At 40.0% G+C, this 12,264-nt stretch overlaps 1 protein-coding gene across 2 annotated transcripts; it reads left to right on the plus strand.

Moving 5' to 3' along the window:
* The first annotated feature begins 1,348 nt into the window (after positions 1 to 1,348).
* pkia (cAMP-dependent protein kinase inhibitor alpha) lies at positions 1,349 to 12,212 on the plus strand. 2 transcript variants are annotated; one of them, XM_054735670.2, is made up of 3 exons: positions 1,349 to 1,641; positions 3,544 to 3,734; positions 8,794 to 12,212. In XM_054735670.2, the coding sequence occupies exons 1-3, from the start codon at positions 1,619 to 1,621 to the stop codon at positions 8,865 to 8,867; spliced, it is 288 nt and encodes a 95-aa protein (XP_054591645.1). In that variant the 5' UTR covers positions 1,349 to 1,618; the 3' UTR covers positions 8,868 to 12,212. The 2 variants fall into 2 exon arrangements, with proteins under 2 accessions (XP_054591645.1, XP_015812807.1); XM_015957321.3 differs by lacking the exon at positions 1,349 to 1,641 and adding an exon at positions 2,837 to 3,230.
* Positions 12,213 to 12,264: the final 52 nt, after the last annotated feature.

The following is a 12,264-nucleotide window of genomic DNA, read 5'->3' on the forward strand; positions in this document are numbered from 1 at the left end:
ACTCTGCCCAATGTTCCCAGCAGACCCTCACAATACATTTGGGCCTACCAGGCCTGACCAGCATCCCCCCACACCATCGAAGTCGACTCACCACCAGGTAGTGGTCAGTTGACAGCTCCGCCCCCTCTTCACCCAAATGTCCAAGACATGCAGCCGCAGATCAAATAAGATGACAACAAAGTGGATCATCGAGCTGTGACCTAAGGTATCCTGGTGCCTAGAGCACACACGGACACCTTTATGCCTGAACATGGTGTTCATTATGGACAATCCATGACGAGCACAGAAGTCCAATAACAAAACACCAGTCGAATTCAGATCAGTTCCTCACAACCACACCCCTCCAGGTCTCGCTGTCATTGCCCATGTGAGAGTTCAAGTCCCCCAGCAGAACAAAGAAGTCACTGGAAGGAGTTCTCTCCAGCACCCACTCCAAGGATTCAAAAAAGCGTGGCTAGTCTAACCTGCAGTTTGGTGCATAAGCACAAACCCAATCTGAACCTTTCTACTGTCTCAGGTCAGAACCCATCCCCCCAACATGTAGGCAGAGGGAGGCTACCCTCTTGTTCACCGGGGTAAACCCCAACATACACGTGGCACCAAGATGGGGTGCAGATATATGCCCACCCCACCCCTCTGTGCCTCTCAGTGGGAGCAACCAGGCCTGGCTCCAGAGGGGGGCCCTGGGGACCCACATTTGTGTGAGGTAACACTGCTTCCATGTACATTTTTTTTTTCATAAGGGGTCTGTGGGTTGCACTTTGTCTGATCACTCACCTAGAATCTGTTTGCCATGAGTGACCCTACCAGAGGCATAAAGCCTGAAACAACTTAGCTCCTAGAATCAATGGGACACTCAGACTCCTCCACCATGGTGAGGTGGCAGCCCAGGGAGGGGGCTGCCACACGGGGCGTTTTCTCTGTGAGGTCAAAATTGTGAAAATGAAGTTATTAAAATGTTCTCTTTTATTTTATTCATTTGTTTATTAAAGCCATCGTATTTCATGCAGCCTTTTGTCATAAATTTCCACAATTTGTCTGTTAATGAAATTTTACAATGTAAACTGAAAAAATCCTTTACATCTGACATCTATACTTCCCTCTTTTGGGTCTTTTAAGCTCTTGCATACCATGCCTGGCCTTTGTCGAATAAAATAAAGATGCACATTTTTGTGGTTTTATTAAAAAAATGATTCTTTAAGCAAAGTCCCATTTTAATGTTACTTTATCCAGCAGGGACTGACACAACCCTAAACTGTTTCAGTTAAATTCATGTAATTTGAATGCTTTGATGATTTTGTTGCTGTTTTTTCATAACCGGCTCTTTTTCTGATAAATCCCTGTGCAGAAACAGCTCCAGTGAGATCTGAACTTTACACTTTTATGGAAGCAGCTACTAAAGGTGAAATCTTTCTGAATGGTAATCTTCATTTTTGAAAAGAAATCAGGAAGCGGAGAGAACCTTTGTCCACTTATAAAAAGTCCAACGTTAGCTGATAATACAGAAAGACTACGCACATCTAGAGAGAATGACGCGTGAGGAAGAAAAAATGAGCTTTCATCTCACGAGGTTAAACTCCTTTAAAGAGTTCTACCTTTGCCGTGAGGAAGACATACGATGTCTCCAGCGGTAGAGCTCAGGTACGTTTTCTTCTTTGAATGTAAAGACTTTAATGTAACGCTCACTGTTGGTGGTTAATGAATGTCTTCTTCTTTGGGTTTATGTAAAGCAGCCAACAGCATTGCATCAGCTGTACATAAAGTTCATTTGAATGTCTTACAGAGCTCTCAGCCATTTTATACAAGACCATCTGTCCTTTTGCATATACATAATTCAAATGTTTCCAGTTTTTTCTCTTACATTCTGGGTTTCATTTCTTTTGAGTGTTTTCAGTATGCCAGTTCACTCTGAAATGCATGTAAGATTCCTTCTGTGATGTATTATTTTGACCAAGGCCACGTTTACTAAAAGGCATAGGAACTATATTTTCTTTATTTTTTTTTTCAGAGAAATCCTATTTTTGCTGATATGCAAAAAACAACTAGAATAAATGTCAAAAGCATGCTACAAAAGAAATTAGCTGCTAATGCCAGTTTAAGATTTAATGGAGAGTGAATGCAGATATATATTCTTCATTATAACTGGATTTATAATATCAATATAGTTTAAGGTAATGTGAGTTAGTCTCAGCACTTTGGCAACAAACAAATAAAACATCATTTTGTAAACCTGAAATAATTACAGAACTTGTTCAAAATCTTTAAAACATCTCGTTCTGTTTTAATTAACAGGAAAAATATTTTGTATGTCAATTAGTGGGGGAAAGCACCCCTAATCTTCCAACGTAACAGTTAAATATTGATGGGCACAAATCGTAATGACAGCAGCGCCATCCTGTGGTTTGAAATCAAAGTTCTAGTTAATATTGTGTTGCAGTTTTCACAAAGATGTTCAATAAAACGATGAACTAAATGAAAAGATACATCATATTGCAGATTCAAGACATTTTGTGTTTCACAATTATATAAAAAACTCAACCTGTAAAAACTGACTGTATAAAAATACTTTCTGGTTTTGAATATGATGGAGATGAAATCTACAGGCAGTTAATTATGATGCCCTACACTGAGACTCTCAAGAGGAAAAAAAACGTCAGAAAGCTCAATGTCAAAATAAATTGGCATGATTTTAATGAAAAAACCTAAATTTAACTCATCATGGTTTACTTTTACAAGTAAATCAAAAGAGACAGATCTAGTTTCAGATAAATGAAGTTGACTTTTTTTATAGTGTCAGACTGAAGAAATAAAGAACTAAACAGAAGGGAAGTTAGGGTTAGGGTTAGGGTGACAAAGATATCTCATTATTACTAGATGACCATGAATGCACCGCGCGAATCGACGGTCCTCTCATCCTTAAATGTCTCCCGTCCAATCAGCGCGCAGACTCGGATTTCTGGCTGCTGATTGGACGAAAAGAAGGGAAATGCGACGTCCAGAGAGAAAAGACCGAGGACTTTTGGAGCCGACCCACTGATGCGGTTTATATTAATTAAGTGTTTTCGTTTTGACTCGTTGCGGGGTGTTCCCTGTCCGGTTTGGACACGCTAAAGTTCTTGTTAGCTTTTCTTTGTCTTATTTTGAAGGTTCTGTTTGTTTAGTTTCATCGTTTGGTTACGTTGGCCCGAGAATGTAGCTCCGGTTTGCTAGGCTATACATTTTGACAAAAGGTAAGGAGATGTTAGGAACTTGACGAAACCTGGTTGTAGCTTATATTGATTTGTGATATGTTGTCTTGTGGGACTAGCTTGTCGTGTTACTTTATTCTGTTGTGAATAAATACATTTTTCTTTGTTGTGTTTGAAGCTCCAGGCTTAAAACAACGTGCTGTTCCAACCTCTTTATTCTTATTTTACTCCAAAATAGAGTACAAATGTTTAGCTTATAGAAACGCAGATCAGTTGTTAATTTCTAGTAGCACTTACTGAGATGTTGGTGGTTGACTCATCACTGGTCATAAAGTGTCAGGTGACCTTTCTGTAGGTGTTGTCCTGTGAACAATGCACAAACGATGTCTGATGTTGAGGCCACGTATGCAGATTTCATCGCCTCTGGGAGGACGGGGCGTAGGAACGCCATGCACGACATCCTGCAGAGTCCCATTGACCCCGAGGGGCGAGAGCTGCCCCTCAGCCTGTCTCTGTCCCGGCTGCACATCAACACCGGAGGAGGAGGTAAGCCAATAAAGTACAAATAAATCTAAATTTTGTTGCAAATTATTATCATCAAAGTTGTGTTCGGATGGATTTGTCCCAAAAAGATGTGAAATCCAGTCATGAAACGCTCCAAGGTGATCATAAACCCTATGAGGATGAGAAACGGCATGGTTTATGTTAATGATTATCTGTGGCAAAGTTTGTGAATCTTTAAACAATCTGGTTATCAAAGACACCATTTGTTCAATGCACCATCCTGGAGGTAAAAACAATTCTGCACAGAAATATGAGTGGATAATTGTGAGGCTTGTGTACCGAACTAATGTTGTATAGCTTATTGATTTCTATAGAAGGATTAATAATTTACAGACAGACATTAAGGCATCATTAATAGATGACCGATAGAAAACAGTACAGCAAACCTGAAGTCTATGCTCCTTTTTGCTACTCAAACACAGCAGCACTAAGTTTCCTAAAATTAAATATTAGTTCTTATCGGGGCAATTATTTAGCTAAATACCTATCATTGAGCATTTCTGTGGGAACAAAAATAAATAAAATAAAACTTTATAAACTGTGTGTGTGTGTGTGTGTGTGTGTGTGTGTGTGGCCTGTCTAACTACAAATAGAGATAAGAACTGGTCCTCACCGAGTCAACTTGCCTGTACAGCTGTTGAGTTTGAAGGACTTGCTGACCTCAGAGCTTTCCCAAAGAAGAAATCTATTCTTGGCTTTAAAGAAACTATTGATCAGAGATTTCCAGCTTAATCTCAGTGCAGCGAAGACCATCAGTAGATTTATATGATTGCAAAAGCAGTGTTTAGTTCACTTAAAGGACAACAGCATAGTCAGTGGATTTAGTATCCATGGTGTGTTTTAAAAACATTCAGATCTGGAATAGAAGATTAGTTTTGAATGTTAAGGTGTTTTAATGATACATATTTAAAAAAAAACTCGGCACATCGGGTTGCAAAAAATCCAAGAGTAAAACAGATCAAAACACTTCATTTAAAGGATGACAGCAGGTTAAAAGGTTAGCCTGATTTGCATTAGTGAGTAGATGATATAACTAGAAATTCTGACTTGTTTCTACAGATAAGGTATCCTTAGAGGAGATTTTGCTCTTAAGAAGATAAAGAAAAACAGCAACAGATTTTATCTCTCTGGATAATTTAAACTCCTCCCTTTAGTTACCATCAGCTTGCTACATCTGTTAGACAACCATAAGTGTAGATTTTGTTTGTAATGCATCTGAATATAGTGTTAATGTTGCCTCTTAGATTCGTCATTAAGGTGAAAATCAAAAAGCTTAGAATATGGTGCAAAAGTTCATTAAATTAAGAAGTATAGGAATACTATCTAAAGTGAAATATCTCCTGAAAAGCAAAGTGTTGCATACATTGTACTGTTCACTTATTCTGCCATACCTCAATTATTGTATAGAGGTGTGGGGAAATACTTATAAAACCACCTTACAGCCGTTATTTAATCTTCAAAAAAAGCAATAAGAATAATACATAATGTAGGATTCTGTGAGCATACCAGTAATCTATTTTTAAAATCTAATCTGCTTCAGGTCAACGATAATGTTAAATATAACTCAGTGCAAATAATGTATAAAGCAAAAAATCTACTTCTTCCACTGAACTTACAAAAACATTTTAGGGAGAGAGAAGGAGATGATTATGCTCAGAAGCCAAAAATAACGTGAGACAATCGTGTACGTACTAGGGCTGCTCAATTAATCGAATTTTAATCACGATTACGATCTGAGTTTTGAACGATTATACAAACAAAACAAGCCAATTATTTGCTCCTCCCGCTTGCGCTACCCTGAGTTGCAAATGAAGCGCTCCTCCCACAGTGTTGCCAACTTAGTGACTTTGACGCTATTTCTAGCAGCTTTTCAGACCCCCTTCTTGACTTTTTAACTTAAAAGTACCTTGCGAACACCTCAGAAACATCTCTGGTAACCCTTAGCTACTTTCTGGATAACTGTCGCCGACATTTCCTGCAGGTTAGCTAAACACTCCGCCTGCGCTCCGGACCGTTCTTCAGGACATTAGGAAAGGGAATGATGCAGTGATGTGTCAGTCGCCAAAGACAGCTCTCGGAGCCGGCTCCCTGTTGGATTAACCAGAGTGAGTGACACACACCGCACCTGCGGACTCCTGAGCCACTAAAAACAGCTAAATGTGCGCGTGCGGCGTGCTAAACACACGTGCAGCTTGCCCCGATTGCTGTGAGACCGGGTTGGGGGGTGGGGGGTGCAGCTGTGGTTGGGACAATTATTACATTAACTGATGGACTTGTAAATAAATAGTTTATAAATAAGGTAGAAATAAGTTCCTCACGCTGATAACTAATAACTAATCTCTCTGAGGACACGGTGCTAGTGCACTCTCCTACAGCACCTTGACACGACTCAATAAATGTTATGCAACATTTTGTGAACATCAATTTATTTGCATTTATTTGTTATAAATGCCACTGTATAATTCTTGCTGTCAGTATTTGCAAGATATTGGTATTTGGGTCTGCACTGGTTAGACTTAAATGAGTTAAACCAAGGTCTATAGCCCTTGGGTCATAAACTAGGAGCTATAAGTATATTGGTCTTTTTATACTGGGAATCGGAGTTATTTTAGTGATCATCTTGTTTCTTATTTTTGTCCTGATTGTGCCCTGAGCAATTTTATAACTGAATAAAAACAAATAAAATCAACATAAATTGAAAAATCGTCTAAAATAATCGAGATCTCAATTTCAGTCATAATAATCATGATAATTATTTTTGCCATAATCGAGCAGCCCTATGTGTATGTACCACACAAACATGCATGGCCATTTCAGTCCGAGGAGTGGTTTGGTGGAATAGCATAGAGGAAAACATAAACAAATGTTAAACTGTTGTGCAATTCAAAAATGTATATAGAAGAAAAGGTTTGGAAAATCACTAATTTGCTAATGAATTATGATAGATATTAGGGACTTGGTCAAGCAAAGTCAATAAGATCTAAATGTTTGAATGCTGTAAATGCTGTGAATGGGAGTTGGATCACTCCTGAGTCTAGGGCTGTCGCGGTTGAGGAATTCCCCCTGCGGTGATTCAGGGTGGCTTAATATTGCGGTGTGCGATATTATTGCAGCCCTTTTTTTTATTGCAGTACTATCTAAACATAATGCTTACACATTTAAAAAAGGTTAAAAATTGCCGTGCCTTCTTTTATAACACTTTACTGAATGCAGATCAAAGGGCAGTAACAACACAGATCGCAGTAACGTTTGTTTCTCCGACAGTCGGAGTCCGACTGAACTTAAAAACAACAAAATTCAGGAGAAGGTTAAACTTTTAAATGCAAATTTGGTTGCAGCATCTAACAAATAAGAAACAAGTCCCCATTGTGTTTAGTTGTTTAAAATCAAGCATAAAAAATTACATGTACCGGGCGCGGGGCACTATAATTTCACTTTCACTTTCACACACACACGAATGACGGTGATTTATAGCTCGGTCACGTCCTTGTTACCTACAAGGAAAACCAGCATGTTAACCATATACGCTTTGAGAGAGGATCTGAGAGGGGTGGCAACATTTCCAGCAACACTGAAAACCCTCTCGGATGGTGCGCTCGTTGCACTAACGCACACGTACTTGCGTGCGACTCTGGCGAGCAAAGGGAATCTCTCCCGGTTGTTGCTCCACCATGTCAGGGGGGTTTCTTTAGGGTGGATGCATTCCTCCTGCAGGTAGCGCGTGAGCTCCAGCTCGGCTCAAACTCTCTTCGGGACGGCTGCAGAAGCAGTGCTTGCCCGGGACTTAAGCAGGTCTCCGAGCGTTTATTATTTTTTTGCCGCTGGTGGCAGCTCTGTCGCGGCTAAGGACTCTGGCTGCGCAGCAGCTGACGTACTGAAAACCAAAGTGCTCCCAAAGGAGCGAAGTAACATTTAGTTTTGATACCAGTGCAGCCATCCTTCTCAACATGCATCATTGAGTTGAATCAATTTCAGTAATTGCGGTGGCCCATGATGCAGCGCGGTGGGCTTCTTCATATTGCGATATTTCATTTTTGCGGTTACCGCGACAGCGCTACCTGAGTCTTTAGATCAAGAGTTAGGGCCGGTATCCTGCATGTCTTTGCTCCGACACTTCTGATTCAGTGGTTGAGTCACCTGTTCAGCAGCTCATCAGGCTCTGCAGAAGCCCGTTAATCACCTGCTGATTGAAATCAGGTGTGTTGAAGCAGGGTTGAAACTAAAATGTGCTGGATACCGGCCCTCTGTGGACCAGGGTTCCCCACCCCTGCTTTAGATAGTCTCTCAGTCAATGTTGGATTAGTGAACTAAATGTACATTAAAGCCAAGACTACTCATTGATGGAAGAATAATCCAGAAATGTATGTTTTTGTTTTCATTACTGAAATCATGATTGTTATACATGATTAATCACTGATTATGGAAACACAGTCCAGAGTTCACAATTTAAGAAAACGGCAGGCACCAGTTCAGTCAGCAGGTGGCAGAGATGTGCTTTTTAGTGGTGATTTAAACCTAATATAGGACAAAATGTGCTTTTATCATACCAGGATCAATGTATTCAACCACAAAATGCCCATTTGTTGTATTGTAACAATCAGACAACGGAAACAACTTCTTAAGACCCAGTGTCCACATATGTACTTCTTGCACTATAATATTTTATTCTCTTTTGAATGTGTCTTTTTTTTTTTGTTAGTCAAAATGTTTGTTAAATTTTTTATGTGTGTGTTTAGAGAGTTGACTAATCTGTAATGGCTAGAATAGTTTATTTTTTCTTTTATTTGGCACCAAACACAAATTCGGGTAGTTTCAGGAGGTTAATCATGGGTCAGACGGACAAGGCTAGTCTGGAAACGAATGGAAAAAGATCACTAGGCACAGCATCAAAGAGTAAAACAAAAAGAGAAGATACAAGTGATGTGATATAAAACAGTATGATTTGAAAAAAAAAAACCTTTAACTTGTTGTCCAACCGTCCAGAGTTATATTCCATCCTAAAAAGCAGGAGTTGTGCTTTTCTCCTTCATTTTGTCTGCAGATGGAGACGATGCGGAGGACAACCAGGGATCCTACGCCTCTGGCCGGCGGGAGGCGGAGCAAAGGAACAGCTGAACTTCAGCAGGCTGCAGGATGGATTGCAGGCACCGTGATGATAAACTTGCTGGCTCATTGAACCATCGCTGCTCATGTGACTTTTAGAAGCGGAGCGTTGACTCTTCAAACCCACTGTGAAGATGCAGCCATGTGGACTAGAACCAGTCAGAGTACACAAAGGGACGGTTTTGTGGTTCTTTTCAAACTGATTTTGCTTTCAGGTTTTTATCAAACACAACGGTTGAATGAGGTAAGTGAAAGAGGATTTAGGGGGTTCTCCGGTGTGAGTTTTCAGTAGTTGAAACATTTAGTAGGACCTCTGAGACATGCTGATATGACTCTCAGTGGGAGTAGACTGATGTTGGAGGTAGTGATGCTGTGTTGCCTGTTAAAGGCTTTTACTTCCTTTTAACCGAGTGATCAAGACTCTGCTGCACACTAGATTAGAAAGACTATAGGAGTTGGATTTATTGTGTGTGTGTGTGTGTGTGGGGGGGGGGGGGGTGCAGGATGTTCCAGCGGGGTAGCGCGAAGGGTGGGGAACCCTGGGTGTAACAGTCTTCCTCTGAGAACAACTAAACAAATTGCACTGTTCTGATTGTCTATTAATGCTAATATCATCACAGCCTTAGGAGGAGTTTGACAGGTCTGGAAATGCAAATGTTCCACTTCCTGCTGAGAGTTAGAGGAGAGAACGTCTCTGTTTATGTGGCTGAGATCAGCTGAAGGATTACTTTGACATAAAGAACCAGTGAGAATCAAGCTTTTCTGTCTCTTAAAGAGCAAGTCACCCCCAAATAAACTTTTTTTTGCTGATGAACTAAATAAACGAGTGTCTAATCGTGCTGCAGACACGTGTCGTCAATAATTTGGCACTTCAGTGCATCTTGGTTAAAATTTAAATATTCTGCCTAAAACTGGCAGCGTTGTGCCGTTGTCAGGTAAAAACTCTGCACTGCATTCTAATTTAAATCTACCACCGCTATTGGCTAAGAGGTATGCTATGATGTAAACTGGTACATTATGATGTCACAATGCTGTCGTGAGCCTGTGTGTGTGTATTTGTTAGCGGCTCCGCCCTCTCGGTCTGCCAGGCAACAGCATTTGTTGCATTTTTCAAACATGAAGTGGGAGTGGAGTTAGACTCTGGTAGGGGTTGACTTGCTCTTTAAAGAAACAAAATTTAAAAAAGTAAATTCTAAAGCTCATGAATCAAAAAACTATATCCAGTTTCCACAGAAACACAAACATGAGTACTTGAGCACATGAGACTAGACTTTAGGCATGATTACTACAGCTGGTAAAGGATTTCCTCTTCTTTGGTTTGCCCACTCCCAAAATGGGCGTGGCTATTTGAAAGAGTCGCCCCCTACTGGTGTTTAGAAAGGCCGTGCGTTCAGGTCCGTGTCACGATTTTGCTTCGGTCGCATTATATAGATGCCTATAAATGAAATGTCACATGTACATTTTGTGTTGCCACGGATACGGCTGTAAAACTGCTGCACAGTGAAAGTTTTGTTTAAAACTTGTTTCTCTTCATTTCCTTCTTCTAAATCTTGAAATTTTGGAGAAAAAGAATTTCACATGTCTGAAGACACACAGACAAATATAGGTCACAATGGTTCATTTAAGGTAGAAATATCTTGTGGCTCCACTCTGACCTTTGAATTCAGCCTGTTTTATTTTCAGCACAAGTGACTACGTTTACCGTCAGCCCTACCATTCAGTTGATGACGTCTGGACTGTCCTTCGGTTTATCTGAAACGGTTTCCACTTGCTTCCTGGTCAAAGAGCAACAGGGCAGTTTTTTTATTCTTTCACAGGACCGATACTGATTTATGATCGGCTGTAAAGTCTCAAATCTCAGCTGATTAGCTGCTGCCTGCGGCTACATACTGAGCTCCAGAGTTGTGTTTTCTCTAACTCTCAACAGTAAACGTATCGCCGTATAAATGAAACACATTCCTGCTAACATAACCTAATGTACAGATCACTTTGCATGTATGTTCCGTCTGGTTTTATACTGTTTTTGATGCCTACTGTAACATTGCACCTTAAAGGGATATTATTACTTTAAAAAGTGTTTCTGTTTAAACAATATGAAGAAAGATGGCTTCCTGAACAGCCTTTGTTTGGAGAAATAGTGTAGATGCCCAACAGGACTCATAAATAGGACCTGGCTAATCTAAATCTATCATTTTTGCATTATGTGGTTATTTTGGCAGAAATAGTGAAGACCAAGTTCACTTAGGAATAATTTTTACTTGCTATTTTTTAAAATCTGATCTGAGTTTAACGTGCAGGCTAAATGCGGAAACGATCTTCTACTCCTAATTCATGCGTTTGCCACTGATAGAAAATAGACATGGAAGCACTCGGATTAGAAAAGCCAGACAGATAAATGTCTCATGGAATACTAGCATTCATGGGCTCGCCCGTCTTGGCTCATGACAAGTAAGGCTGTTGTTGGTTTAGCATCCAGGAGAGCGCAGAGCAATCCTCAGCTAGTAGAAGCTAACTGTTAGCATTAGCAACTCTACAACGTGACAGAACTCCTTCAGGCTTGTGTTCTTTGTGAAGATAAAACATCAACGCTGCAAATCAAACCAAGTCAATGGTAGAGTCACATTTCTGTTAGCCAATCAGAGGCTATATGTCCAAATATCAGGAAATAAGACTCCAAATCCTGCCATCATTTGCTACCCTCTTGCCTGGCAAACTTCTTGCTCCTGAAACAGGAGCACCAGAGCTCTTTTCCCATAGAGAGCGACTCATAAGGCGTTAATTTATAGACCACTGCAAATGTGTTGAAAAAAAATGAACGACCTTGGTTTTTTGGAAATATTTGCCAGATTTAATTACTAAAAGCCCAAAAGTGCTACATGCCGTTATTTTTACATGAAAAAACAAGTAATTCCTCATATTTTTAATTATTGGCATTGTAAAGGTTTTCTAAATGAAATTATAAAATCTTGGAACAGTTTTAAGGCAGTAGCAGGTTGTGTGTGCTGATTAGCTGTTTGTTCATTGATTTGGTCAAATGTATCTATTTCTCTGCACTTAGGCTGTTCATGAAGTTATGAAGTAAAACACTTTAAAACCAACAAAACTGTCACTTTACCGTTACTTATTTAGACTACTGCTCACATAGGGACACAAGTGTGGTTCTTGTTTAGTGATGTACAGCTTGATGATGGTTCGGTGAACTCGGTCTGATGTCAACAAGTCTGTGAAAATTCAGCTCATCACCCCCAGCATGTACAGCACTTGTCTTGAATCTGCAACATTTTGTCTGACTCTGTAACTATTTTTATACCGCTGGTGTCAAATAAAGAAAACAGAATAAAATTTAAGTACCCCCTACTGTGTTTTATCTGTGGAGCCTGGTCAGTAGGTGGCGCTGTGGAGCAATTTG

Source organism: Nothobranchius furzeri, chromosome 11 (genome assembly GCF_043380555.1).
Source record: "Nothobranchius furzeri strain GRZ-AD chromosome 11, NfurGRZ-RIMD1, whole genome shotgun sequence".
NCBI lineage: Eukaryota > Metazoa > Chordata > Actinopteri > Cyprinodontiformes > Nothobranchiidae > Nothobranchius > Nothobranchius furzeri.

What these genes read in the sequence shown, in the direction of transcription:
- pkia (XM_054735670.2), top strand. Translation starts at nt 1,619, where the DNA reads ATGTCTCCAGCGGTAGAGCTCAG. An exon ending in TCTCCAGCGGTAGAGCTCAG is followed by an intron (nt 1,642 to 3,543) that starts GTACGTTTTCTT and finishes ACCTTTCTGTAG; the next exon opens with GTGTTGTCCTGTGAACAATG. An exon ending in CATCAACACCGGAGGAGGAG is followed by an intron (nt 3,735 to 8,793) that starts GTAAGCCAATAA and finishes TTTTGTCTGCAG; the next exon opens with ATGGAGACGATGCGGAGGAC.